Here is a 27982-nt window from a genome sequence, read left to right as displayed (position 1 = left end):
AAAAAAGACCTAAGTAAGTGCTAAACCACTTACACTTATCTTTTCAATTCTAAAAGTTACATAATTTACATGAAATATACATAGATCATAATGATACACAATATTTACAGCTCTACCGAGAATCAATTTAATAAGCCGTTAAATAGCACATTCAGAAGTTAAGCGATTTATCATCTGAACTTCAACTGTTTGTACATTTTTACTTATTTTACATCATCTGATTCAATTAGGCAAATCGAAATTTAAAACCCTGAAGTTTGTAACATCAAGGTTCTATTAAAAAATATTTTATCGCATCATTTGTCAGCTGCTGGAATTCAATCCAATATCGAGAGTCAAAATGAGTTCAGTTCAATTATGTTTCCCCTTTTCTTCCCTTTATCTAACTAAGTTTACGTCTAGATTGCTGTAGCTTTCATTATCTTTCTGTCCTCCTCATGGATGTTGTTATTGATGTCGTCTTCTGCTACTACCGTTGCTAGTCATCCAGGTCCTCGTCCAAGTCCCGTTCTATCTCATCCTCCCCTCCACTGTCCTCATAGCTGTCCTCATTTATCCCATTGCCACCCTTGTTCACGCCATAGTTCACTCCTAAAATCATATACCCCATACTACTTAGACATCTAGCAATGACGTTCCAACAAATGACACAAGCAAGCAAAATATACCAGGAGAGTGTTGACATCACAGTGGACCTTAACATCCCAAAACCCTGAGTTTTTGCTCAATACGAAATTGTTTTTCCCCATGGTGTGATATAAAAGATCTGAACGAAAAAAAACTTAGGCATATTTAACAGTCATGGTAAAAAAAGCCATTCGGAAAACAGTTTTTGAAGAAAATTGACTAGAAAAACGAAACAAAAATTGTATAAAAAATGGCCGAAACTTTTGGAATTTTCAGCCTTTGTTTACAAAATGGCGCAAAAAACTCCAACTACTTTTATTTGAGTAAAACTAAGTTTTTACGGCTTTAAGTAAGCTTAACTAAGCTATTGTAAGCCTTCACGCTCACACCATATTAGTTCGAAAATGGACCAAAAATCAGAAATTTCAAACCGGTTTTTCTCGACACTGAAAGGGCTTCAATATGATATATCAGCCGACCCATTTCGATAATTATTTGTGATACCTGATTTTGCGTGGAAAACAAAAAAACTAAAACACCCGAATACAAAGTTCCTCCCCATTTTTCAAATAGTCGGAACAATCAGTAATTTGTAAGGTTTGCTTAGTACAAGTTGATATCAGCCATGCAGAGTATTAACAAAAGATAGTTCAGTTTATCTACCGATTTTAAACTTGACTGCCAATTCGGGCCTGTCCACTCGTTCACACACTTTCTCCACCAGTAGATTCACTTTGCCCATGGCCGCCTCGTCCTTGGGTCCGGCCTCACTGCCTCCCGGGAACAGTCTGCGCAGTGCACGCACACCTTCATCCAACCCATGCAGAGTCTCCAGACAACTGAAAGCCTGCACAAGAAGCAAATACAACAAAAATCAGTGGCAGAAAACCATGAGACACAAACATAATAGGCTATTGTCATTTTTATCGTCAAGAAGCTACTTCTTGTTACTCAAACTTCTTGAACTATTCTGATTCTGAAAAGAGAACTTCGAAAAGAGATACTGAATTCAGGTATCAATACTGACTTGATACCTCAACAAAACCCCACAGTGAAAACATCGGAAGCAAAACTAGACTAACTTTTTCGTTCTGTTCAGTGGCGAGGAAGTTTGCCAGCATGCGTGTGAATATGTCTCTTTCTCGAGGGAATCTCTGGAAACTGGAGTCTTCCAGGATGGCCCTCAGTGCCCCATTCACACGTGCCACCTGCTCCTTGTCCGTACTACACAACAGCACAAAGATAGAAAAATGGGAACTACAACAACTATCGCCACCAGTTAGCGATCGCAGACGGATAAAATTCTTGACGAAACAATGTGGCAATCCTAATGTAACATTTAAGGGTTTCATTGCAAACCACGGTATGTCTCTTGTTTGAGCTTTTTCTTTCTTTTATTTGGAAGCAAAACAGGCTAAAAATAGAATCCTTCAACAAAATGACGACCGTCAATGATGTTTTGTCTTGTTGTAGGCTTTTAAATTCTGAGGGAAAAGGGGGCTCAGATGGTGGGATAAATAAGATGTTATTACGTGGTGACGTCGTTCTGTAAGAATGTATTGATGAGGGTGACCCTGTGCCTGATCTGGGCCAGGGCACTCTCTATTCGCATGGGGTCCTTGTGGTTGACCAGTGCTTTGCTCAGCTCCTTTTCCGCTTCATTCAACGCATCCACCGCCTTCTCATACGCCTAACATCACAAACTGATAAACACAAACAAAGCGTAGACTAGTCCAAAAAAACACTGTTCTGAATCACTTCCAACGTTAAACACTTCCAACACGTTCACGGACTTTTATCTCGAGTATAATTTGTCTAAGACTTCAGTTTTATAAGGCTTCGAACTGTCATTCAAAAACATCCAGAAACGATAACACATCTCCACCGATGCAGTATACGTACTTGAAACTGGTCCATTTCCAGTTCAGCACAGGATATGTAGAATAGGGCGAGGAGTTCATTGGCTTTGGCCTTCTGGTACAGCTCTATGATCTTCATGACTACGTCTTCTGCCTGGACCCACTGCAGAGTCTTGAAGTAGTTGGCCGCATCCACCATCAACTCCGGCTTGCGGGACACCTTGGCAGTCTTGAAGATCAGCTCCACATCGCCAGACTTGAGCAGCGCTTTGAAGCCTGAAACAAACAAAAAATATCAACTAGAATAACTGGTTACTGAACAAATAGTACAAAACATAGCCAACTGACAGTTGGAAAAGAGTAATGAACAAAAGGAAACTGAAATAAAAACTGACTTGTTTTTTCAAAAACCTTCAACTTATGAAATTCGAAGAAAAAATAGATGGCCCTAAAGCTCTTTGAATTTGTAAAGCAATTTATGATGGACACTTTTTTGTTAAACTTAACCCAATTTGAGCAAACTGGATCATTAGGCAAAAATTTAATTTCGCTGGGCAATCTCATAATTAATTTCCAGTTTCGAAATTAGAAGTCGATCACGTTTTTCGTGACCTTTATAATTTTGTTGTTAGATAGGGAGTTTGCTTTCCTTTTAACAATAGAAATGCACTGAACTTGAAATGAAATCCCTAGACAAACCGCGAAAAATCAGAATTTTAGGACGATTTCCTGAAAAAAAATCAGCAAGACCTATATATGAGTCACTACGTTCATTACTCTTAATATATGCCATTAAAGCTGATGAAGTAATGAGACGAACCTTGTTGGATATCTCCAGCCTGTTGGAACTTCTTGTAAGCCAGGGTATACTTCTGCTGAGACTGGCAGATGTATGCAAGTCTGGTCAGCAGCTGACTCCTCTGCCGGCTATCGATGGACTTGTCACTCTTGTCCGGACACAGTTTCTCTGCCATTTCTTCTGTGATGTCCACCGAAGCAGCTTCCTCCAGCAGCGTAAGAGCGGCATCGTACTGAAAACACGGAAAAAGTGCAGGGTAATAATCATGTTGCTAAAACAACCTTATATGATGTGAAACTTAATGTAACAAAATCTCACGCGATAAAATCTTTATTTCCAGTGCTGGCAAAAAAAAGAAAGTAAGCAAAGACATGCGCTCTAACTTATAATCTTCGACAGCATAGGCCAATTATGGAATGAAGGGGTCCACGGAACAAACCTTCCCCTTAAGTGAGAGTTAACTCAAGGGTACATCCACAAAAAATAAACTCACATCTTTGGCTTGAATATACAAGTTGATCGCCTTCTCGTACAGCCCCGTGTCTCTGAAGAACTTGGCGAACTCTTTCAACTGCTCAGGGCTGCTCGAACTTTCGTCCAAATGGGCCACAATTGAGTCCATCACTGCTGCTTTCTGTTCGCCTCTCGTCAACTCGGCCACTTTCATTCCCTGCCCGGCCATAGAGTACAGCTGGAGAGCCTTGTCTCGGCAATCCTGTGAGTCCTGCGCTTCCAGGAACTTGGCTGCGTCCAATTTATCAGTCATGGACCCGAGCGAAGCCACATTTTTGAGCTGGTCAAAGTCTCCCGCCTCTTTGCACAGTCTACATCCACTCGTGTAAGCCTCGGCTCTCATGAAGTAAGTTATTGCTTGTTGGAACGTCTTCGGGTTTTGCTAGAAATTCGTTAAAATGTAGATTTTTTCATTTAGGGAAATAATTTTACAGATTAAGCGACACTGGTCCATGTTCCATGTTAAGCTGATTGCTAACTAAGTATCCTAAAAATCATCAAAGTATCTATCTACTATCAATGAAACCCACATTCATACAATTTTTATAAAATTTCCAAATGAATCGCACTCAATAATCCCCAGACCAGCCACCCGGTTGATACAAGCACTTAACTTTTTCGAAAAAAAATCCTGCACAGATTTGGTAACCAGTCTTCGAGCCAACTTCAACGATCCGTATTGCTTTTTAACCACAAATTCACTTGGTCGGCGCCACTGGCTACAGGTGGAATATAAACCCCACTACCTTAGTCTGAGCTATTCGCTCACCTCTGCTTGGAATTGTGTCTCGAACTGCTGGGCGAGGTAGTAACAGGCTGCTTTGGTGGCACTGGCCAGAGACACCTCCTTAGCAGAACTGGAATAGGGTGAGAAGGGGGAGGAGGAGTGACCCCCATTCATACTTGCTCCCAGGGCGTCCTCCTCTTCGTCCAGACTGCCTTCTCGATTGCACAGCTGCATTGCCTGAATTCACAGAACGTATAACACAGTCAAAGCAGAGTTTCGCATCACTTGCGATGCAAAAATATACATTTGGCAACATGACCCAACCAAAACATAGCCAACAAGCAATTGGAAAAGAGCCATGAACGCAAAGAAAAACTGAAGTATTTGGTTGAAAACTTTCGAATTTCAAAGAAATAAAATGACCTTGAAGCTCATTGAAATTCAAAAAAAAATTATGACTGAAACTTTCTTGACAGAGTCAAAACGGAGATTCGCATTACTTGCGATACAACGAAAGCGTAGCATTGCAAGCTAACAAATAGACAGTAAAAAGAGAATAAAAATAGAGCAAGAAGGAAAGAATTAAATCGACAAAAAAACGTGAGAAAATCATTAATTTTTTTGGATGAAAAATTCGATCTCAGAAAAACAGACAAAAACTCAACCACTAGCATTGAACCATTGAAAAGGTGGTTCCCTTTCTACGTCGGTTTTGCCACTAGAGACCTGCCACCCTGGGGGAACTGCAGTGATAGATGATACACAGAGTCGAAGTTGCACTTCGCTTACAAAAGCAAAAATATGACCGATAACGCTACTTAGAGTCTACAAAAGTTCTGTGACGCATGCCAAATATTAGTCCACATTATTGCTAACTGACGCAAGCCAATTATGACGCCTTAGCAGTACCAGTCAATTTGAGAAAAAAAACCAACTATCTAGCCTCAATTTAAAGAGCTGAAGCATTTCAACTAGTATACGAAAACTTACCCTGTCCAGGTTTGAACCCTTTTATTTTGTTGCGTGTATTCTCCTCTACCTCTACACTACAGATCCATGATACCTTGAAGCTAAAGTGCTATTTAAATATAGTATCTGTGTTAATATGCTTAGCATTGGCTGTACTGATAGCTGGTCATTAATCAAAATGAACACTTTCGAAATGAACACTAATATTTGCGACTTAGGCTGGAAAAAAAAGAGTTCATTCTATCACACAAGCTTTCTTTGTGTAACAACACGACCAACGGAAAATTTCTAAGTCTCTCTATCTCCCAAACAGAATCGATCTCTCCAATTCAATCGGAAATTCGGAACCGAAATCAGTGTAGCTACAACAACTAGCATTTGAAAATCTCTGTATTTTCCGAGCATTTACTAAGTCAACTAAAATGTTTAAAAGTCATTGATCAGAAAAAAATTTCAAAAGAAATTAATGTCATAAAAAAATCAACTATGAAAAACTCAATCAAGAAAAACTGGCGAGAAACAAAACTGCTAGTATTTAACAAGTTATTGGTGTTTTCCGAGCGCTTACGAAGCAAAAAAAAATGCCAAATGATCCTAAAACAAAACTGCGAAAATTGTCATTTTCGCATTTTTGCATAATGACAGAATTGTCATTAAAAAAACTTGAAAAGAATCAACAAAAAAAAAACTACATTTTTTTCGGAATTACACAAAAAATCAAGCTCGTTAAAACCGTAAGAAACACAACAGCCAGCATTAAGCAAGCTTTCACTATTCTCCGAGCGTTCTTTAAGCCGACAACACGTGGTTAGACGCCAACTGATCCGAAATTATTGTCAAAAATTAATTTTGAGCGATAAGTTTGACCTTTTTACTTTCCCCGACGCAACCGAAGTGATTTAGATATAAATAAATATATGCCCTTAATACTCTTTGAGTTTCACGAACAATTTCTGATTACTGCTGTTTTGATAAAATTAGTCCAATTTGAGAATAGGTAAAATTTTCATTTCGCTGGGAAATCTGATATTTTTACTACATTTTCGAACCTTCAAGTCGAGCACGTTTTTCGTGACCTTCATACTTTTGCTGTTCGATATTGGAGTTTGCCTCCATTTTAACAAAAAAAATGAACTGAATTTAAAAAGAAATTATAAGTCAAACCGCAAAAAAAACTGAGCGTGAACAGATTTAGAGACTTTCCTGTAAACATCACCAAAACCTATAAGCGTAATCACTAGGTTCATGACTCTTAAAATTTATTTTATTTTAAATCAGAAACGCAACATCTGTTCTCCGGAAAAAAGCAACTATGGTTCTCCGTAAAGGAGAAAAGAAACAGCGATTCTCTCTAAGGTACGCAAGAACGGTTCCATGGATGTCCTGACCAGGGCTAGGGAACAATTAATTGGAACCCAATTAATTGCAATTAATTGGATCTAATTAATTGCAATTAATTGGATCCAATTAATTGATTGTCGAGTCCATCCAATTCCTATTAATTAATTGCGCGGTTTCAATTAATTGCCTTTATTATCCACCATTTCAAACTTGCTACTCCATTTTGTTTTGTAGTAGCAAATTGCGCAGCGTGGTTTATATTCCGATTAGTTAATCGGAGTTTTGTTTCATGACCTGCGACAATCTCTGCTGCCAATGAATCTCGAGGCGCAGAATGTTATTAAAGATCAACAGAAGTTTTTGGAGTACAGAAACCATAAAAAAACTGGAACTCTCTTAATTTTTTATCTAATCAGGTTCGAAATTGATTTTGGTCAGTTTACTTTTCACATTTCAGTTAAAATTCAATTAATTGCAAATAATCAATTGATAGACTGGCCAATTCCAATCAACTAATTGCAGCAGTCCGAAACTGATTGGAAGGGCCCAATTAATTGTTTCCCTACCACTGGTCCTGACCCTCGAGGATAAATCGTCAACGATTTTTTCAAGGGAAAATTTTCAGTCTGCAACAAGAACAGGTCCTGACCGGATTCGTCTATTTGACCAAAAGAATAATTCTCAAGCTATCAAACACATTATTGATTCTGTCAGACAAGTTATTTGGCTGAAAAAGGTATGTTTCAATTTGATAACGTTTGCTAATCGCAAGTGTTGAAACATCAATTGCAGAAATGTTCCAACTACAGTGGCACTACTGATTAAAAAGTCAGGGAACATAGTAAGTTTAAGTAATGTTCACCCTATATTACATTAAAAGTATCCAGTTCCTGGAACAGTCATAGATAATTATGTTGACCGAATAGTTTTGCAACGGTTGTTATGGATAGCAACTTACCTGTTCATACTTCTGCAGGTAGCACAGCACTCTGACCATAGACAGGATGTCATTGGCCTTCTCGTAGTACTCCAGTGCCAGTTCGATGCTCCCCGTAGACTCACAGAACTGGGCCCACCATTTGAACAGGCCACTGCAAGATAACGAAAACACCCATAATAATCAACACAGAGGCAAAGCAGAGCTTCGCAACACTTCCGATAAAAATGAAGGTCTCTCACTATTTGCAGACGAACCGACAAATCGAAAAAAAAAACATTTCACATTTTTAAATCTTGGAACTGAATCACCGTACCTTTGGAAATTTTACAAAGAGCGGCCGAGCAAATCATTGCACTACTTGCAAAAAAACCCATGCATAGCATGAATAACTAACCAAATAAAATTGTAATGCGACAACTCCGTGTCTTGACGTGTCCCAGCCATTTGTCCCGGAAAAAAACTATTCAAAACGCGAAAATTGTCCAAGACATTTGGTTCCAAGACAAAATTGTCCAGAAATTATCCGGGCGATTGCAACACTAGATAATGTCTGAATTACTTATTGATTACTTATTCTCTCAATAGCGAGGATTAAATCGATAAGGCCACGCAACTGCGCAATTTGACCATATTTTTTTTGAGCAGCAAATTAGACAAAATTAACATAAGACTCAAATCATTTACACACACCTACACAATTATTGCTTCATTGATAATGCTGCCGAACGTAGACATGAGAGATCATAAAGTCATTTTTTATTACTTTCGATTTCGTGTTATTAATGAAAATCCTTACGACACTTAAAATGCTAAATCATGATGCAAACGCATATTTCAAAGATCGAACTTTAACAGACACCTCATATCGTGGCGATGAGTTTTGTATAAATGCAATTGCCTTGTGTGCACTTTCCAAGAGAAATTCACTATTATAAATGATCATAGTCATTTTCCGGATCCAGTCGATATTGAGAAACGGAAATTCAAAAGAGCAGTCGTTGCAGATGAGCCAACACGTCAAATATTTTTTTTCGGTCCAAAAAGACATCAACTGAGAGACTGCAGCAGTAATCCCGAGTTATTCGGCAAACCAGATGACCGTTAACAGAAAAGCAGTAAAGACGGTGCAGTAACCAAAATCCTTAACTGATTTTGAATTGCCAGAGGTGCTGAAAGTGACACAGTTGTGAGCGTTTCCTTCTTCTTAACCTAATGCTACCAAGTAAACAATGTTTTTCATCTTATTAGTGGCGCTGATGATTGGTTCTCTGATGACACCTTTTCTACGGCCCGGATTGAGTTCTCTTAGATATATACCAACAAGCATCAATCGAGTGAATTCTGATCCCTATGGTTTATGCATTGCTTCGAGATCAATAAGACATCTATATTCGTCTAATGAGCTGTTTCGAAAAAGCGGTCAAAAATGCGTTTACCCCAATATCCGAAAAAGAACATTCAAAACTACTTTTTTCATTTGTGCCAAAGCCTCTGGCGTCACATTCATTCTCCTGGGAGTTGAAACAACTACAAATTAGTCCTAGAGCATAACCGAATGCTACTAAGTACCGCTTTCTTGCCAGTAAGTGAAGTTTTTACTGCTTTTGAAACTCTTCAGAAGACATACCTTGAGACAGTCCACCCAATTTTCAACTACTTTGTGAGGACAATAACATTGTTTGACTCTCAGCGGCAAATCCAGCATGTGAAAACCCCAGATTCGACGTTGACAGCTGGAGTTATCATCCACGTGTTATAACCGGGCGTCCGAAAACCAACTATGCTGTTGAACGCTGGAATAGCAACTTCGTTCAACTCTTTACCGCCAAGCGCCCATCATTTTCAAAACTCATGGAAGCGTTCCGGGATTAACATGAAAATACCAAAATCTCGGGTCGAAAAAAATATGTGCCGGGCAAATAGTATCCCATTATAAAATTCTCTTCAAGTCAAACTTGACAAAAACTTTTCCACGTCAGTTGCGACCTCCGATCCTCTTAAAAACTGCCAATTTTCTTAAAAGGGTGCAGCAGAATCAAACTATGAATAAAAGTCAATTTACTTTCCAAAGCTTGAATCGCAAAGCAATATTTTTCAACACACTTTTCTAACTTTTTCCAAGAAATTTTCAAAATTGAGCTAGACTCGTTTTGAAAACGGCAAAAAGATCAATGTAACCAAGCTTTTCCCATCCCCTTACTTTTTGGCCCAATCAAGTCAACCCATTTCAATTTTGCCCTAATTTACCCAATATTTCAATTTTTACCGAAATTACAAAATGTTTTCAGACCCGAGATTTGAACTTCCCACATTTTGATCTTAAAACTAGAGACTCCACCGCTAGGCAAAACGAAACGCGCTTTTAAATTTCCAATTTCCTTCTGGCAAATTTTGTCTTGATTTGACTGTTCTATGGTTAATTAGTACGCATAAAATCTAATTATAGAAAAAAAAACAGTGAAGATCACAAGGTCAAATCAAAGAAAAGAATTCCGCATACAATTTCGAACAATTTTATCTGGTATATAAATTCCTGGTACAATTTAATAATTGCTGACTGTTTTGTCAAGGACACAAATTTCTGCAAGTGAACTGAGTCGTAAGGCTCGAACATTAAGTGAGTTGCTGTAATAGCTCTATTAGGATCGAGCTTCTCTTTTTACCTTTGTGATAAGCAAGAGTATTGTAATTGGGCTTTTTTTCCTGTAAATAACTTGTTCACAGGATGACGAACATACAGATAGAGAGCAGAAAATGTTGAGCTTTTCTGCATGTTAATTTTTTCGCGTTGAATAATTCACGGCTTTTTTCATGTTAGTTGTAAATGTACCCACTCCGATTTCAGTATATCAGTTTGTTTTCGTTATTTTTTCTTTTCCCTTTTTTGACTTGAAAGGTTTTGGCTTCTAATATATCGGCGTAGAGTTCTCTTTTTGAGACGCATGAGGAAAAAAAGCTTTATCTAAGTGTTATGAGGGTGAAATTTTATTCGAACAAAATCAAGACATTTTTTGATATTTTTTTTTCTACGGCTTTCATCTGTTATATTCGGTACCGCGACAACTTGCAGCAATAGACAACTCGTAACAAAAGACAACTTGCAAATTATAAAGAAAGCACAACTCGAAAAGTTGGATAATTATTTTCTAGCTTGAGAGTTTTGGTTTAGGGGCGTCGGTAGCGTGCATCGCAGCTTTGCAGCGATAACGGGCTCGAAATGTAATATGAAGTCCTACCAGTTCGCAGGGAGCAGGGATATTTCGCTGCCGTCTTCCTCATAATTATCACGAACTATTCATAGGTTCAAACAATCACTCGAAACAATTCAAAGAAATCGACTCACGGTTCATTTTTGTCATTAATATAAGCGAGCAGTTTGGAGTAGTTTTGGGAGAGCATCCGCGGCACATCAAAGTGGTGAGTGTTGGCCTTCTCGTATCTGAAGAAAAAATTTTATCAAATGTTTTTGATATCAATCAAATTCACAAGTTGTCTATAATTAATCCACTACAAATAATCGGTTAGAACGGAACAGCTAAATTTGCATCAATTTATCAAAAAATAGATCGAGCTTGAGAATCATCAAAAACAAGTGCCCCCAACTTTAACACAGGTTAAGCTGGGCTTCGCACCACTTTCTAATGAACACAAACATAAAAAACATAAGTCGAAAAAATGGAAAAACTTGAAAAAACTATGGAAAAGTTTTCGTATGTCTCGATAGAAGTGAAAAAAAAAAACTGAAAATGAAAAGAAATGGAAAAGTTTTCGTATGTCTCGATAGAAGTTCCTTCTAAACTAACATGCCAGAAATTTGACTATTAAATAAGCAACGGAACAAAACTTACGAAGAGAAAACAATGCCGAAAATCTTTGAGCAGAAATAATGATTTCATAAAAAAATCTTTGCAGTTTTAAGTCCCACCTCAGACTAGAATAAACAACACTTGCACTTTCAACTATAAGGATGTGGAAACAAGAAAAGAAAATTCAAGAAAACAACATAAGAAAAATGAGTGATCTATCAACTAAGCCCACGATCTTAAAGCGGATACCTGTTGAGTCGAAAAAAAATGATTTCAAAAAAAAATTTAATAAGTTTCAAATCCACCTCCTCTCTGAACCTACAAAGAACAACACTTAAAAAAATCAACGCCCAAAAACCTATCAAAATTAGCTAGACGTAAGAAAAATATTTTTCTTTCATTAGCAAACGAAAACAGATAAGTTATTTCACTATTTTTTTTGTTGAAACTACCCGAAATTCGAGAAACTCAACTAACGCATAAGGAAACTTACCAGACAGCAACTCAACTTGATATAACAAAACGATAACTCGTCTAGCAATTTTGATTTAAATTATCAAAATTGTATGTTCTATAATTTCTGATTTGCTGGCTTGTTTAGTTCTCGTTTTTCAACTGAAATAGCTATTTTTCAAAACAATATGGACTAAAAAGCGATGAACACATATTTTCAATTGTTGTAGAAAAATAAACAAAAAAAACTGCGAAAGCTCATAAATTCAATTACTTACGCCAAAAAAAAATATGAAAAAAAAACAGCTGATTGAACAATTAAAAGCATTACAGGTTTCAACCAATTTCAAATTAAAACTAGCAATTAACGCACCTTCGGTGCTTGGAAATTTTTCTACAACTCATGAAAAAAACCGCATATATTGGAAACAACATCTGCAAACTTTTAGTGTACTCTGACTGCACCCAATTACAGGGTTGGTATTTTTTAAATTCCCATTTTAAAAGCCTCATCTCGAAAACTTAATGGGCCTCTGGAGAAATTTGGAAGCCAGATTTGCAACCACTGAGACTCCCTGAGAGCACCCTACTATAGGGTTAGGAATCCAAAATTTTGTGAATTTTTTAAACCTGAGATTCCCGAAAAAAAAATTGAAAAAAAAACGTCTTTTCTCGGAAACTAAAAGGGTTTGAGCATTCATATTAAGAGGCAAGATTTGAGACGCCTGGGTGTACGCTGACAATAAGGTTGTATCTTCATCAAGTTAGTAGTTTCAAAAATTTTTGAATTTCTTTGTAGATAAGTTCTGAGAAATTTTAAGAAAATCGAAAAACGTCACATCTCGGAAACTAAAAGCATTTTAGCAGTCGCGTTTAGCAGTCGCATGTGGCAAGATTTGCAACTCTTTAGAGTACCCTGACAACACCGAACTATAGAGTTGGGAATTTCAAATTTTGAAAAATAATTAATTTAAACTTTCTGAAAATTTTGAAAAAAATCACAAAAAACGGCACATCTCGAAAACTACAAAGAATTGAGCATAGATATTTGGAGGCAAGATTCGCAATCCTTGAGAGTACTTTGACAGGACCTAACTACAGGGCTGGGAATTTCAGATTTTTAAAGAATAGAAATAATTCAAGTTTTCTGAAAAACTTTGGAAAAATCGCAAAAAACGTCATATCTCGAAAACTACATAGAATTGAGCAGTCATACTTGGAGGCAAGGTTCGCAATCTTTGAGAGTACTCCGACAGGACCTAACTACAGGTTGGGAACTTCAGATTTTTAAAAACTGATAATAATTTAAGTTTTCTGAAAAAATTTGAAAAAATCACATAAAACGTCATATCTCGAAAACTACAAAGAATTGAGCAGTCATATTTGGAGGCAAGATTTGCAATCCTTGAGAGTACTCTGACAGGACCTAACTACAGGATTGGGAATTTCAGATTTTTAAATACTAATAATTTAAGTTTTCAGAAAAATTTTGAAAAAATCACAAAAAACGTCATATCTCGAAAACTACACTTGAGCAGTCATATTTGGAGGCAAGATTCGCAATCTTTGAGATAACTCTGACAGGACCCAACTACAGGGTTGGGACTTTCAGATTTTGCAAAAAAAATTAATATAAGTTTTCTGAAAATTTTTTGAAAAAATCACAAAAAACGTCATATCTCGAAAACTACAAGGATTTGAACAGTCATATTTGGAGGCAAGATTTGTAACTCCTTAGAGTACTCCGACAGCACCCAACTACAGGGTTGGGAACTTCAAGTTTTGTAAATTATTTTGATATTTGAAATTTCCGAAAATTTTTGAAAAAATCTCAAAACTCGTCTTATCTCGTTAACTAAAATGTTTCAGGCATTTAAAATTGGAGGCCAAAATCGCAACCCCTAATTCGATATTGGGCTGCTTAACTTAAACTCGGTAAAATAACCACTAAAATCAAATTGGAAAATCGAAAAAAAATTCTTAACCATTGCAATATACGATATAGCTTAAACATGCAAAAATAATACGTTGAAAAAGCTTAAACATGGCGAGATAGTGAAGCCCGCATTTAAATATATAATAGATTGAATCAAAGTTATTTCTGTGCACACTGAAAAAAAAACGAAAAATTAAAAAAATCCCTTTTATTAAAAAGGCACTGCGAAATAGATTTTGATTTTTCCAAAACTTATTGTACGACTTCAATCATTCTTACAAAATAAGAACAAATAATTGGAAAAAAATCATTCGGAACATAAGCCGACGGAATTAAAGCCGACACTCAAGCGCTGAAAAAAAATTCGGCACGAAAAAAACTATTAAAGGAACTCATAATAGGAATACAAGGCCCATGCTTAACATGCACCCACTACATTTACCTCTCCGGTAAAACACGTAAAACGTTTTCACGTGCGAAATCTGTCAGAGTTTATTTAGGGGAAAAAAAAGTCAAGTACCCGATTGCAAAACCCTTGCTTATCGCACGATTCAACACCAGTGGAAACTTAATACGAGACCATAGCTTAGCGTAAAGGCAGCCAGGTGACATCAAAGTAGATGTGCATACTAACAGTTGGATGGCTCTCTGCACATTTGGAGAGTGCAAATGATCAGCTCCGTCCTCGTTAATGTCTGCTCCACTGTCATCCACAGTAGAGGCTGCCTGGGTCTCCAAATATCTGGCATAGTTGTATTGTGTGGTGGTCAAATGAATCCTGTCATTACTCTCCGCCACTTGAAACACATACCGAAACTCTATGCTATTCAACACCATGCAAAACACAATTCCAGCAGAAATTGGGAAACTTAAACAAAATATCTTTACCGCCAAATTGATGTTAAACGATAAGCATCTGTAACTGCCGGGGTAAGCATAGGTCTTTTTGAGGCTAACCCTATTGCAATTACAATGAAATATCACTTAAAGAACAATTTGAAAATATTTTAAAGCGACGAATCGGTTTCTTTATCTTATCTTGATGATTCCGCTAAGTCATACAACAGGCTTCATTCAATATATTCGACAGATTGTTGAACTAATTCAACTGAAAATTAAATTGCCCCACAGTTTAAGAAATGGCATCCACGTCAATAACTAAACCTCACCCGTAACAAATTCGCTTCACTCAAATTAGATGCAGCTTTTAAATGTGACCGTTTTACCTGAGATGGCGCGTCCCCACTCGCACTGTGACTGGTGTATCTCGTTCAGGAGGTCATATCGGCCACACGACTTTAACAGTTTCTCCGCCTCGTCCTAAACAATACAACACCCTTCCATCCAGAACTCAAAAGGGTGTAAGCAATTAATGGGAGCTATTTCATTTAGTTATTTCGCTCAGGAATGAAACGGCTCCATAACATTATTTGTAGGAGCATTTTGAACACTTTAGTATCAATTTTTAGACTGCTACACTGTACTTGACAAAGGAAGTGTGAATTGCAGTACTGACCCGCATGCCTAGAGAGATTGCGAGCATGGCTGTCTGAGCAGGCACTTCCAGCTCCATCTGCTGTGCCTTGCGCAGTGCGTGGGTGGCCTTGAGGTTGCGCATGTTGCCCAGGCACATCTTGGCAACAGAGAGGTTCTGGTTCTTCACACACATGCGACACATGTTCTCCCACACAGACTCACTGCAACACAACACCACAGTGCAAATATACACACAAAGGCGAGCTGCGCTTCGCAAACACTTGCGAGAAGACGGTCAAAAAGCAGCTCTATCAAGTGACATAAGAAGTAGAAATACGCCTCGAATTTGCAAAAACTCGAGGCTTAGCAAAAACTCCAATAGTAAATACCTGCGATCTAGCGAATTTGAGTTTCACGCACTTACCATTCAGCCAGGGATGCTTAAAATCCCCAAAAACTAGCCACCAATAACGCAGCTACATATGCTAATAAATTGCCAATTCGATGCAGAAGTAGCACCAAATACAAAAAGATACAATTTTGCATGCAATAAATTGCGATCATAATGCCACATTATGCATTTCAAAAAAATTGCGAGATATATTGAGTTAGAAAGTTTCTCAAATCGAGAGAGTTTATTATTGTTACATTGTTTGAAACAAATAGCTTTCTTCGGTTCACTTGATGAATTAAAAATGTATCAACTGTGTAAACTTATAATTATTCGAATGTCAAAGCAGATGTTCTCAATAATCTGTAAAGGTGCGACGAATTGCCAATCATTTTGTATTGCCAAATCGATGCAGCAAATATTGTGGCTTTAAACGAAAGTCGCAATAAAAGTCCAGAGATACAACATTAGCCTTATGAGTCGTTATTCAAAAACAGATATGCACCCAACCGGACAGTACCGACCAATTTCAGATATTTCATGCTCCCTGAATAGCTGAATTGCAAATTTTCCATTTTTATAAGTTTTGCATTATATAATCGCTTAAAGAACTAAACCGCAACGGATCCCTAATTTGTTCACCACGCAAAATTGCAGTGCATAATAACAGTTTTTTATAATGGCAATGTCGCGACTAAATAAAAAGCTGCGACTTCTTAATTTGCGAAAAACAAAACCATGTTCACGGCGAAAATGCTACATCCTCAAAAAATAGCCATAATATGTCGTTTATGAATAAATCATACAATCTATTGACACTCTCATCATCTTTCGCAACTTACTTTTTGATGAGTTTGATGGCGCGGAATGCCTCGTCCATGTTGCCATATGCAATGTGGAAGCTGAAATCGACCATGGCCTTTTTGGTAGTGTTATCGCAGTCGCTGAATCCAGCAAAGTCACGCATTGGCACCCGCACCACGCTGCTTGTAGATCCAGAGCTCCGGCTACTGCTGCCAGTTCCCTTCTACGATCAGAGGAAATTGTTACTTGCTGTGAGTTATGTATTCATTTCTTCATGCTTGGAGAACTTCAAACTAGCACTTTCTGATTCCTTAATAATTTCTTTTTACGTACGCTTAACTGTATTGAGCGCTATTTAAATTTTCTAATAGGCGAGAAAAAACTTCTGTGTGCTTCAATTTCACTGACCTTGGCTAAACAGTAGTGAAATGGCACATCAAAGCCGATCAACTTGGAGCAGTTGGAGGGTAGGGGGAAGGAATCCTTGAGCATGAGGAGGGGGGCTGTGGGGATGTCTACGAAGAACATTGCAACCACCACAGGAGAAAAGGACGAAGTGTTGCTGTGGTTATTACTAGACTCCAAGTTGCTGGCTGTGCTGAGACCCAACTGCTCCTAGAACACACAAAAATGCTGGATACTTTGTCTTTTTAACATCAGTAAAATCGGAAGCGATGTGAAACATATTCGATGATCTTCGAGGCAATACTCTCTAAAAATCGGTAGTTTCAACATATAAACACTGAGGTAAAGCTGCGCTTCGCAAGAACTTGCGAGAACACGACCAAAAAGCAGTTCTATCAAGTGAAATGAGAAAAAGCAGAAAAAAGCCTCGAATTAGCAAAAACTCGGCTACATGTAGGATTCGAATCTGCGACCTACTGCAATCAATAGATTTTGAGTCTCATGCACTATCCACACAGCCAAGCAAGCGTAACAACCGACAGACACCAGTCAGCAATAAAGCAGCTACATATGCCAATGCGATTAAGCAAAAGTTTGCAAGCTCAATTTAGCATCTAATAATTTGGAATATATCAAACTGAAGGAGGGCATCAAAACTAACTTTGAATGAAACAAATCGCAAAGCATAAAGCCACATTATGAATAAATTTTGCATCTCGCGAAAATTTCTGAAATCGAGTTTTCATTGTTGTTATGTTGTTTGAAACAAATCACTTTTTTCGGTTCATTTGATGAATTTAAAATGCATCAACTGTGTTAACTTCTTACTATTCGAAGGACAAAGCACATGCTATCAGAAAGCTGTAAAGGTGCCCCATCAATATTTGCGACTTGAAAAAAATAAGGTTCGTACTAATACACTCGCTTTGCAAGAGTAAACATAGCCGACTGACAAATGGAAAGAGATGAACGCAAGGAAACTTAATAAAACTGACTTTTACATTGAAAAAAGTTGAATAAAAAAACTTCAAATCTCAAATTTTGAAAAACATGCCCTTAAAGCTGTTTGAGTTTCGCGAACAGTTTATGATTTATACTTTTTTGATAAAATTAGCCCAATTGAGAATAAGTAAAATTTTTATTTCGCTCGGAAATCTGATGGTTGAACTCGATTTTCGAAACTAGAAGTCGATAAAGTTTTTCGTGATCTTGACACTTGACTGTTCGATAGTCGAGCTTGCATTTTTACACAGGCGAAACTGAGCGGCGCAAACACTAGCGATATCACGACAAATAAGCAGCTTTATCAAGTTAAATAAGAAAAGATAAAAATAAGCCTTAAGTACGAACCTGCGACCTCGAGGATAAGACTCTCACGCCCTCACCTCTCGACCACGAACACTTAACAACAGGCAAACAAATAAAGCAGCTACATATGTCAACAAATTGCCACTCACATGCAGCAAAAATGGCACCATTACAAATTAACACAATTTTTCAAAAAATAATGTGGAATATAACAAAATGAAAGAGGCATCCACACTTATTTTGCATGAGCTACATTATGTATGAATTATGCATTTCAAAAAAAGCGAGATAATTAGTTGGAAAATTATTGAAAGGGAGTTTTTATGATTGTTGTTGTTTGAAACAAATAGCTTTTTTCGGTTCATTCCATGAATTTAAAATTTATCAACTGTGTTGTGTTAACTCATTACTATTCGAATGTCAAAGCACATGCTATCAAAGAGCCGTAAAGGTGCCCCGAAATTGGCGCCAATATTTGCGACTTAGGTTAAAAAATGAATAGTCGTAGAAAAACACTAACAATGAATAGTCGTAGAAAAACACTATTGTTCGCTAGTTTAAACAAAGGAAATCAAGTGAACTTAAAAAGAAACCAAACGTCAAACAGCGAGAAATCAAACTTGATCGAGAACAAGCCTTTCAAGACTTTTCGAAAAAAAACACTAAGACCTATATTATTTTTCATTACTCCTAAAAAATGAAATAAATTAAATCTCTATTTAAATCGAAACAGTTTCACCTTTCTTTCTGCAAAACTAGTGTAACTAGGTTGAACTAACCGAAGTGGACATTCCTTTGGGCTCCACTTTCATCGCCTCGCACGTCAGCAGCCTCGGGTCCTCTGAACTCCAGAAGTGGGAGACCGGTATTCGTCCTCCCAGGCCCTTAGAGGATGCACCAGAACCACTCAATTCTCGCTTGACGTCGTGATTGGACGAAAGGAGCGCATCATTTGAGTCTTGTGAAAGTATGTCATCATCATCTATTTGTTGGGCTGAAGAGGGCTCTAAGCCGAACGGCCTAGAAGCCGACGCCACTCGCTCGGTTGAGAAGTCGTGGAACACCACACTGTCACTTTCCGTGTCCCACAAGTACAAACGAGAGCTGGCCTCGCCCACATTTCCACCTTGAGTCAAATCCTGAAAATTTTGAACATTTAATTTGCCCCTCGGTTTGGAATAGAAATTTAGGTCTCAGAGACAAAAAAATAATCCTCATATATTATACAAATATAATCGTAAACAAATTCTTTGCTTTATAATGAAGTAGAAAAAAGCAATTACCAAGAGAAGATGGTAAATGAGTTGAGAAAAGATGCTTTGAAAAGCACACCATGAAAATCACACGGACGCCTCTTCTGTAGCAAGCTTGGCTTTCATTTATTCACAATTGGCTTCATTTAAAATGCAAGATTTGCAGTTGCAAAAAGTTGGATAGACAGATTATTTCGGAACATTTCAGCATAATTCAAGGTCACCTAAACCTACATTTGAACGCAACATTTCTCAAATTGGCAGGTTGCTCTTTTAAATGATTTTGTCTGTTCCAATATTTAACCTATGTTCAATTGATTTCTTTGCTCAAGAAAACGTTGCGGTTATGCTGTTGAACTATAATTAGTAGCAAAAAGTTCGGACAGACAGAATTAATTAAAATGAGCAATCAGTGCTTTTTCGACGCTTTTTTGCATGCAAAATCTGAAGCCGAACAACCTTGAACTTTTTTGTGAGACCAAAGACGAAATGCAAGATCGTCGCATATCAGATTATGCTAGCCTAATTTTTAAATACTGCAATGAACATCCAGATTGACTATAAAATAGTTAGCAAAATTATTTTAAAAATCGAAATCTAGAAATATTTTCAACAAAAAAAAAAACAGATTAGGCCGCCCCAAAAAAAAACGAAGTGGAGATGATCAAATCATTCAAAATTTGGAGACTAATCGCAGAAAAACATAAGCCACCCCTGGCAATAACTTCCTGTCTCAAGGTTTACTATTCGACGCTTCGGATGCAATTGCACGCCTATGTTATAGGTTTTGAGCAAAACTCTGCTTTATGAACTTTCGAAGTTATGTTTAATTCAGTTTTCATTTCCGTTGATGTCTAGACAGTTGTTCTTTTTAATTCATTCTGTCTGTCCGAACTTTTACAACTCTCTATATCTGGCGCTATTGAAAGAGAGATGCTATAATAAATTTAAATGAGAAACATCTCGAACAGACAGTTGAAAAAGAGTCCATGATCCCAAAACAATAGAAATATACTTGGACTTGTTTTAAGAAAGAACTAAATTCTAATTTCGAAAAAACATATATAAGACCTTAAAGCTCTGATTTTCAAGAACAATTTATGATTCGCACTTTTTTGATGAAGTTAACCAACGTTGAGAACTGGATCAAAAGTTTTTATTTCAATTAATTTCAACTTTCGATACCACTTCTAAATTAAAGTGGCACTTTCGAAACTAGAAGTCAATCACGTCAATCGTTACCTTTACACTTTTGCTGTTCGGTAAAGGAGTTTGCCTTTATTAAACAAAGGAAATGAAGTCAACTTGAAAAGAAATCAAAAGTAAAACCCTGAAAAATCAAGCTTGAGCTTGAAGAAATTTGAGCGTGACCAAATTTAATTTCTGTCCCGAAAAAAATTGAAATCCTCTCTCATTTAAAACAAGCCTCACTTGAGTATTGAGTGAATACCTCTTCAGTAAGGAGAGAGACGAGTTTTCCGTTTGAGTTAACTTTGCAGCTCTTGATCAAGGTGAGTTTGGGTATGAGCTGCTTCATGTTTTTCTGGGGTCTGTCCATCTTGGCCTCTCTCTTCGACAGGTTGAACAGGATCAGGGAGCAATGGAGAGTGGACAGTACAAGAGTGGTGCCGTTGATGTCCAAGCTAGTGACTACCACACTCTTCTCAGAGCCAGAACTGGTCGGCAGGGTCAGCAGTTGCTTCACTACTCCCTACAGCAAAATACAGTCGAACTTCCTTGTTGTGATGACAATACCTCCCAGGTATTCAATCGAGTTATTTATACTCATGTTATTAAGTCTTTTTGCGGAATGAAATACTTCTTTGCGGATTGAAGCGTGTAAACGAGCCGAAATCATTTTCTTTCTAAATTGCCTGACATAAATAACCATCAATTTAATAGTACAAGCAAGAAGGTTTTTTTTAGTGTTAAAGAAAGAAGTAAACGCATCAATTGTCGCATCAACTGTTGTCTCCTGTACTTGTGCTAACCTGTAGATTGCGCACTTGTAGCTTGGTGGGTTCCAGACTGAATATGGACTGTTCGTACACTGCCAGTTGTGAGGAGGTGCAGGGGAAGTGGTTGGTGGCCTCATCGTTAATCCCTGACTTCGAGTCCAGATTCAACTCGTACACGCTCGCTTGTTCCCCGTCCCACACCACAATTGCTTGCTAATCAACACACAGCAAAACATAATACAGTACGGTACGAGTCACAACTACGACAGTATCAAAGGACTGCCTCCCCGATCTTCCTAATTTGGATCTTCGAAATAAGCAAGCGAAAACGGATCCGAAAAAAAATTCACTTCAAACAATTCGATTAATTGTTAATGGATAAAAGCATCAGACGTTTTTTGCAAACGTTTTATGGGCTCTTTTCCAGTTCCCCCTTATTTTCAAATTCAATATTGAAAAGCTTATTTAAAGTTGTTATAATGCAATGAAATTTGACGTGGTGAACAAATCGACAACAGTGAACAGATTTGTTCTTCATACTTTACAGCGTAACATCACGCAATTAGCCGTAATAACACGTGAAACAAACATAAAACTCGGTTTGAAAGGTGGGGGGGGACTGGAAAAGAGCCATTTTATGATATTTAGTTCAATTGTGTTAGTTCAAATGAAATTGCTCCTTACAGAAAAATAATCGTCGTTCTCGCTGGGCTAAAATAATTTACTGAGCTAAAAATTAAAACAAAATAAAAATTTCGAAATAATCACAGCGGTATTTGTCTTGTTCCAATGTTAAAATCTCTGACGTCTCCGTCAAATGTCGAACTTAATTTGTAGCGTTCAAATCTTTCTTATCAAATCAGCTGATGAGGTAATTTTAACTTGTGCATTCGGACGAGCATTCGGAAAGTCTTTAAAGTTTAATACCTTTGAGACGGCGACTCCTCTGATCTGCTGCTGAGTCAAAACCCTCTGTTCTGCCATGTCCACTTTAAATGTCTTCACAGATAGCTCCTTAGCGCCAAGCTGCACACAGCTCAACTAGAAGCAAACAAGTTAAGCATGCTAGACGGAAAGTAAACAAAGTTTCGACGGTTGAATGTTCACTTAGTTAATCTACCAAATCATAAATTTTGTATCGATAAAAGTATTGCAATCAAAAGATGTTCAAAAAGCAAAATCAATACCTCGCTGTGGTACGCAGTGGCCGATTCGGCTTGTTCGTAAATCGTCACCCCCGAGGAAGCCTGCACTGCCAGATACGAATGCCCTTTACACAACTCTACACTCTTAACATTAGTAGCTCTCCCTGCATCCCCCTCCCCCATAGAAGAGGGGGAGGAGGAAGAAGAAGATTGTACTTGGACTGTCTTTTCCAACTTCCAGTCCAGTTGTAGGTCGTCGTTGTCTGTCCCGCTCGAGTGGACTGAGCTCGGTTGGTATCTCCAGAAGTACAGTTTGCCATTTTTGCTCCCTGCCACCAACAAATCTAAACCAATTCAAAATTAACCTCTCCATACAATAACGTTCTAAGTACAAAAATTCCATCACTACATGTTGCGTTTTGACTCAAACAGTGATGTTTTGTGATCTCAAGAATGTAAACACATTCAGGCCAACTAAGCTTAAGATTATTTCATAAATTTGACTAACTTGTGAAACTGGAATAGGACACAGACAACACTTCATCATTAAGACTTGCTTTTCCTCCAGCCGCAGTCCCCGCCGCAAACATGTCTCTCTCCGCCCTTCCGTCGCTGGTGGCATCAAAGATTGATCCCGTTGGGTTCCTGGTCTCTTCTGGCGTCTGCTGGGGCAGTTCCAGGGTGTAGTTGTCAAATGTGGAGGTGGAGAACATCCGGATCACATTCTGGCCAGTGGGGATGGCTACTGCCGAGTCTCCTGCCCAGATCACGTTGGCCTCGATCTTTATTCCTGGAAGACGCACCTAAAAGAATCACTCAAAGTAAAAGTAATTAACCAGTCCAAAAAATCATTGCGGCTTGAATTGCTCGCAAACTTGAAATAAGAAAAGGAAAATTGCAAAACAGAAAGGCCTTTTCTTCAAATCTCCAACGAATTGACCAAATTTGGCCATTTACAACTTTCGAGTCACCATTACTTATGTTGCGCGAGTGTCAAGCCTGCTTGCCAGTAAACAGTGCTGATTTAAATTACCCGAACAAAACAAACAAAAAAAGTTGAAACTTCAAACGTGTTTTTCTCAAATTGGATTAAGATTAGACAAAAAGTGAAATGAAAAGTTGCATAAAATTTCACCAGAATTAATATGATGCAATTTTTCGAACCTCGCAACCAAAAATTTGCCCCAAAAATGGGTCTTTGGCTTTTTTAGTTAATCAAGAAGCACGCTGAAATTACTGAGCTCATTAATGGGAAAGTTACCTCTTGCACAGTCCAACAAAGTTCTAGAAAGGTTAAATTTCCAACACTGTGTAAAAGAGAATTTTAAAGATTAATAGCCAAAAACAGTCATTTTTACTAAATAAAAACCAAACTCTTTGCTTAAAACAAATTTCAAACGTTTTACTGGAAATTTTACCTTTCAAGAACTTTGTTGGATTGTGTAAGACGATCCTTTAGATAAAACTTTCTCATCAATTAACTCGGTAGTTACAGCGTAGCTCTTTATGAACTAAAAAAAACCATAAATGACCCATTTTGGCTTTAAATTTTAGTAACGAATTTCGAGAAAAAAATGCACTAAATTCATGCTACAAAATTTTGCTCTCATTTTTTGTCAAATTTTAACCGAATACGAGAAAACCGCGTTTAAATTTTCTTGGTTGTCTCCGGTTAATCTAAATCAGCACTGTTTAACCTAATTTTGCAGCCTTACCGAACCAAGTTCTTTGAGTGAATTGTGACCCTCAATTCCGAATGCGTAGATGGTCATCGAAGACGTAACTGCGACAAGCACGTGATGGTTCGGACCAATGAGCAGACGTCTAACTGCTCCTGCACCGTAATGACTCGAATCGAACAAGACTACGTAGTTGCCTTTTTCGTCCACGTGAAATAGATGTCCATTTTCACTGCCCATGTAACAGCTGATAGCGTCTGCAGCGTTGCTTCCCTTTTGATTCTTGACTCGACCGGATACCAGCATTTCCAGTGCGCGCTCATCTCCCTCGGCTGCTGCTCGAGCCAGAGTTGCCATGTCGTTCCTGAACAAAAAAGTCCAATTTCAGTTAAACTCAGACACCATGAAATCATCAGCGTCGTCTTTACTCAAGCGCAACTAGCAGTACAAAAAATACATACCATTATTCAGGTGTAAAAAAAAATTGACGGAAAATCATTGCGACAAATTTCGTATTTTTAAGCTGCCCGATTCATCCAACCATAAGTTTTTCATGAGTAGGCGTGATCCATCCATTCTTTAACACACCTATGATTTATAAAAGATCATTAAACTTCAAACCAGGCGAAAAAAATCAAGTGTGAAAAAAAGACCATTTCAAGAAAAAAAGACTAAGCTCCATTAGAACTATTTTTGTGCACTGTTATAGTAATTTCTTTTAAAATGTTAAAACTACAGGGAAAACTGCCGAAATCACAAGAAGATTCAGTGATCTGGCAATTATGCCTAATAAAATGCAGACAAAGAGGATTTTCAAAGCAAAAATTTTCGGTAGGGAAAAAGAGGAGGTCCAAACCTACACATCTGTCATCCAAAGCATGCGCAATACTCCATCAATTTTGCATGATACGACGCTGAGTTTAATTTTATAATGAATCAATCAACTAAACGATTTAGTGATTCTGTTTGTTCCAATCTGATAACGCTCGCAAACCGCAAGCTTAAAAATAAGTTTGCAGTAATCACAGGTATTTAGAAAATTGAAAAAGGCCACCTAGTTGCTGTGCAAATACCGCAGAAAATCCCGATCATTATGATTAAAGTAAAGAAAATGAAAATTAAGGGAAATAAAAAATCGGAAACGAGAATACTTTTTGCTATTTTCAAGTTGTTTTTCATAGCAAACGACTACAAAATTGGGTCTGGAATTGTCAACAGACAGTAAGGGAAGTGGCAATGAAGTCAAGGAGGCGGAAGAAAATGATTTGGCGATTGAGTTTCAAAGAAAACAGTATATAACCTTATAGCTGTTCAATCTACGGAATCTCTCATCTTAGACATTTTATTTTTAAAAACTAGCCCATTTCAAGAAATGTGGATCAATAGATAGTTTTTTCCGCTAGGACCTCTAAGTTAAAGTCAATTTTAAAAACTAAAGTCAATCGCATTTTTTCGGGCCGTTTAGGAGTGAGAGAACGGTGTTTACCTTCTTTTCTGCAAATGAATTTGAATTGAACTTGAACCGCAACAAAAACAGGTTTGAAGGTGAGCAACTTTTCAAGACCTTTTCCCAAGAAAAAACATGGCCCAAAATAGTTGCCACTATGTTCACTTTCACTCTAAAGCTACAAATGGCGGTAATTATAGCAAAAACAAATTTTAAAATTGCAGTCTAATTAAATTGAGTGTCATCATAATTGAGGTGTCAGTGTTATCAAAATTCTTGAAATTTGGTCGGAAAAATGAAAACCTCAGACCAATTTTTCTCGACACTTAGACATCTTTTGAGATACTTTTACCACCGAAATCATGGCTGACGACATCTTTTGAGCAATTTTTACAACCCAAATCACGGCTGAAAGGTCTTTAATATGCTACCACAATCAACAACCCATGCGAGATTTCTTTCAGATAATCAAAGTCGGGGAAAATAACCCTATTTTCTTACCTTCACTTCGTGAATTCGTCGGAACAAAATGTAAAGAAAAAAAATAAATTACAAAAGAGGCCCTTCCGTTTAGTTAGGTAAGTGCACAAGCTGGATAGGGCCATACCAGCGTTATAAAAACGTTAAAAATGTAAAGAAATATGAATTATAAATCACACGACCTATGTTATATTACAAAACCACACCACTAAACTTGAGAGCAAGTGCGCCTCAAATTTAGGATTATCTCATAAGATAAACTAACATTGGCTGTTGTTGTTGAAGGGTTCTCAGAATACAACAGTTGATGGCTCCAAAATCTTTGACATTGCTATGACTCATTATTGTAGGTCCAGACCTCGACCGCAAGTCGTATTTCCATATCATCACCTGTCCATTCTATCAAAAATAACAGACCAAGTATACAATAAACTCACACTAGAGAATTTTCTTTAACAAAATGCGCCGCGTATTTTTTTACCTTGTCGCCTGTAATCAGTCTGCATATTGAAGCGCCTGGTGCGGTTTCCGCCCAAGCAATAGCTGTGATTGCAGTCAAGTGCTGTTTCTCAACAGTATGAGTCGCTGATGTCTGATCTTCACTTCGAACGGACAAATACCCATTTTGCCATCCAATTGCCAGAAAACGTTTACTGGGATGCCAGTCTAAAGTATTGCACGTTGTTTCACTGACCTTCACATCCGATCCCGGTAGAGGATATCCCTAAAATTGACTGTTGTTCAAAAATCAGCTACTTGCCACGAAGGAAACCTAGCCATCAGACAGTTGAAGAGCCAATGAACGAAAGGAACAAGAAACAAATCTGACTTGTTTTTTGAAAATTTCAAATTTACAATTTCAAGTAAACAAAAGTATGGCTTTACAGGTTTTATTTGACACTTTTGTAAAATCAACTCAACTTGAGAACACTGGATCAATAGGTAAAACTTTCATTTCGCTGGAAAATCTGAAAATTAAAATCCACTATTGAAACTAAAAACTGATTGCATTTTTTGCGTCAGTTCCTCTTACGTAATGCTGAGCCCAACAGACCCATTTTTTAGCAGATAAAACTGAATTGAACTCAAAAAAGTATATATACTTAAGGGCATTTACTTTCTGTAGTTATTAGAGCACTTCGAGACTTTGCATTAAAAAAAAAACGAAAAAAATCATCGCGACCAAAATAGGAGTCTGAACTACGTTCATCGACTCTTAAAAACTGTGTTTTGGACCATTTAGAATAAAAATAACTTAACTTAAAAATCGACTAACAACATCGATCGACGGGTAGCTCGGATCATTATCCGAGTTACCCTCTATAATGGTATTTTCAGTAAAAAAAATTTCGGTTCACAAAAAAGCAGCTCAAAATATTTCCTCGGCTTTCCGAAGCCATTGAAATAGACTAATAAAAATTTTGGCTCCTCATTACGTCATAGTAGTGTGGGTCTTTGCTAAATCAGACTTAAATCACTCAAACGATGTGACTTACACTTTGGTCATATATGGAAACGATTCCACAGGCATCGGCATCAGCCACAAGTGACACAGCGAGTAACGGAAATTGCGGATGCAAGCAAAAGCTTTCAACAGCTCCTCCATGCATAGATTTCACTGGAGAATCAAAAAATATGGAATTAATCGGCGCCATGCAATCTGAAA

The 27982-nt window shown here is 37.6% G+C and overlaps 1 protein-coding gene across 2 annotated transcripts; it reads right to left on the bottom strand.

The window, feature by feature from the left end:
• Positions 1-10: 10 nt before the first annotated feature.
• On the bottom strand, positions 11-27978 carry LOC134848564 (intraflagellar transport protein 140 homolog). 2 transcript variants are annotated; one of them, XM_063866078.1, is made up of 26 exons: positions 27813-27978; positions 26798-27040; positions 26582-26715; positions 24426-24753; positions 23219-23513; positions 22753-23054; positions 22493-22606; positions 22250-22276; positions 21599-21778; positions 21058-21318; positions 19134-19493; positions 17050-17256; positions 16680-16864; positions 15487-15667; positions 15197-15290; positions 14605-14767; positions 11119-11214; positions 7794-7926; positions 4568-4762; positions 3779-4180; positions 3307-3517; positions 2530-2762; positions 2160-2317; positions 1710-1851; positions 1291-1474; positions 11-591 (listed from the first exon to the last, which is right to left on the bottom strand). In XM_063866078.1, the coding sequence occupies exons 1-26, from the start codon at positions 27969-27971 to the stop codon at positions 479-481; spliced, it is 5100 nt and encodes a 1699-aa protein (XP_063722148.1). In that variant the 5' UTR covers positions 27972-27978; the 3' UTR covers positions 11-478. The 2 variants fall into 2 exon arrangements, with proteins under 2 accessions (XP_063722148.1, XP_063722149.1); XM_063866079.1 differs by lacking the exon at positions 22250-22276.
• Positions 27979-27982: the final 4 nt, after the last annotated feature.

The sequence above is a fragment of the Symsagittifera roscoffensis genome, chromosome 6 (assembly GCF_963678635.1).
Source record: "Symsagittifera roscoffensis chromosome 6, txSymRosc1.1, whole genome shotgun sequence".
Taxonomy (NCBI): Eukaryota; Metazoa; Xenacoelomorpha; order Acoela; family Convolutidae; genus Symsagittifera; species Symsagittifera roscoffensis.
The sequence above is the reverse complement of the archived record's forward strand: the minus strand, read 5'-3'. Positions and strand labels throughout refer to the sequence as shown.

What these genes read in the sequence shown, in the direction of transcription:
- LOC134848564 (XM_063866078.1), bottom strand. Translation starts at nt 27,971, where the DNA reads ATGGCGCCGATTAATTCCATATTTTTTGATTCTCCAGTGAAATCTATG. An exon ending in CACTCAAAGAACTTGGTTCG is followed by an intron (nt 23,514 to 24,425) that starts GTAAGGCTGCAA and finishes TGATTCTTTTAG; the next exon opens with GTGCGTCTTCCAGGAATAAA. An exon ending in GAGGAGTCGCCGTCTCAAAG is followed by an intron (nt 22,277 to 22,492) that starts GTATTAAACTTT and finishes AAATTATTTTAG; the next exon opens with CCCAGCGAGAACGACGATTA.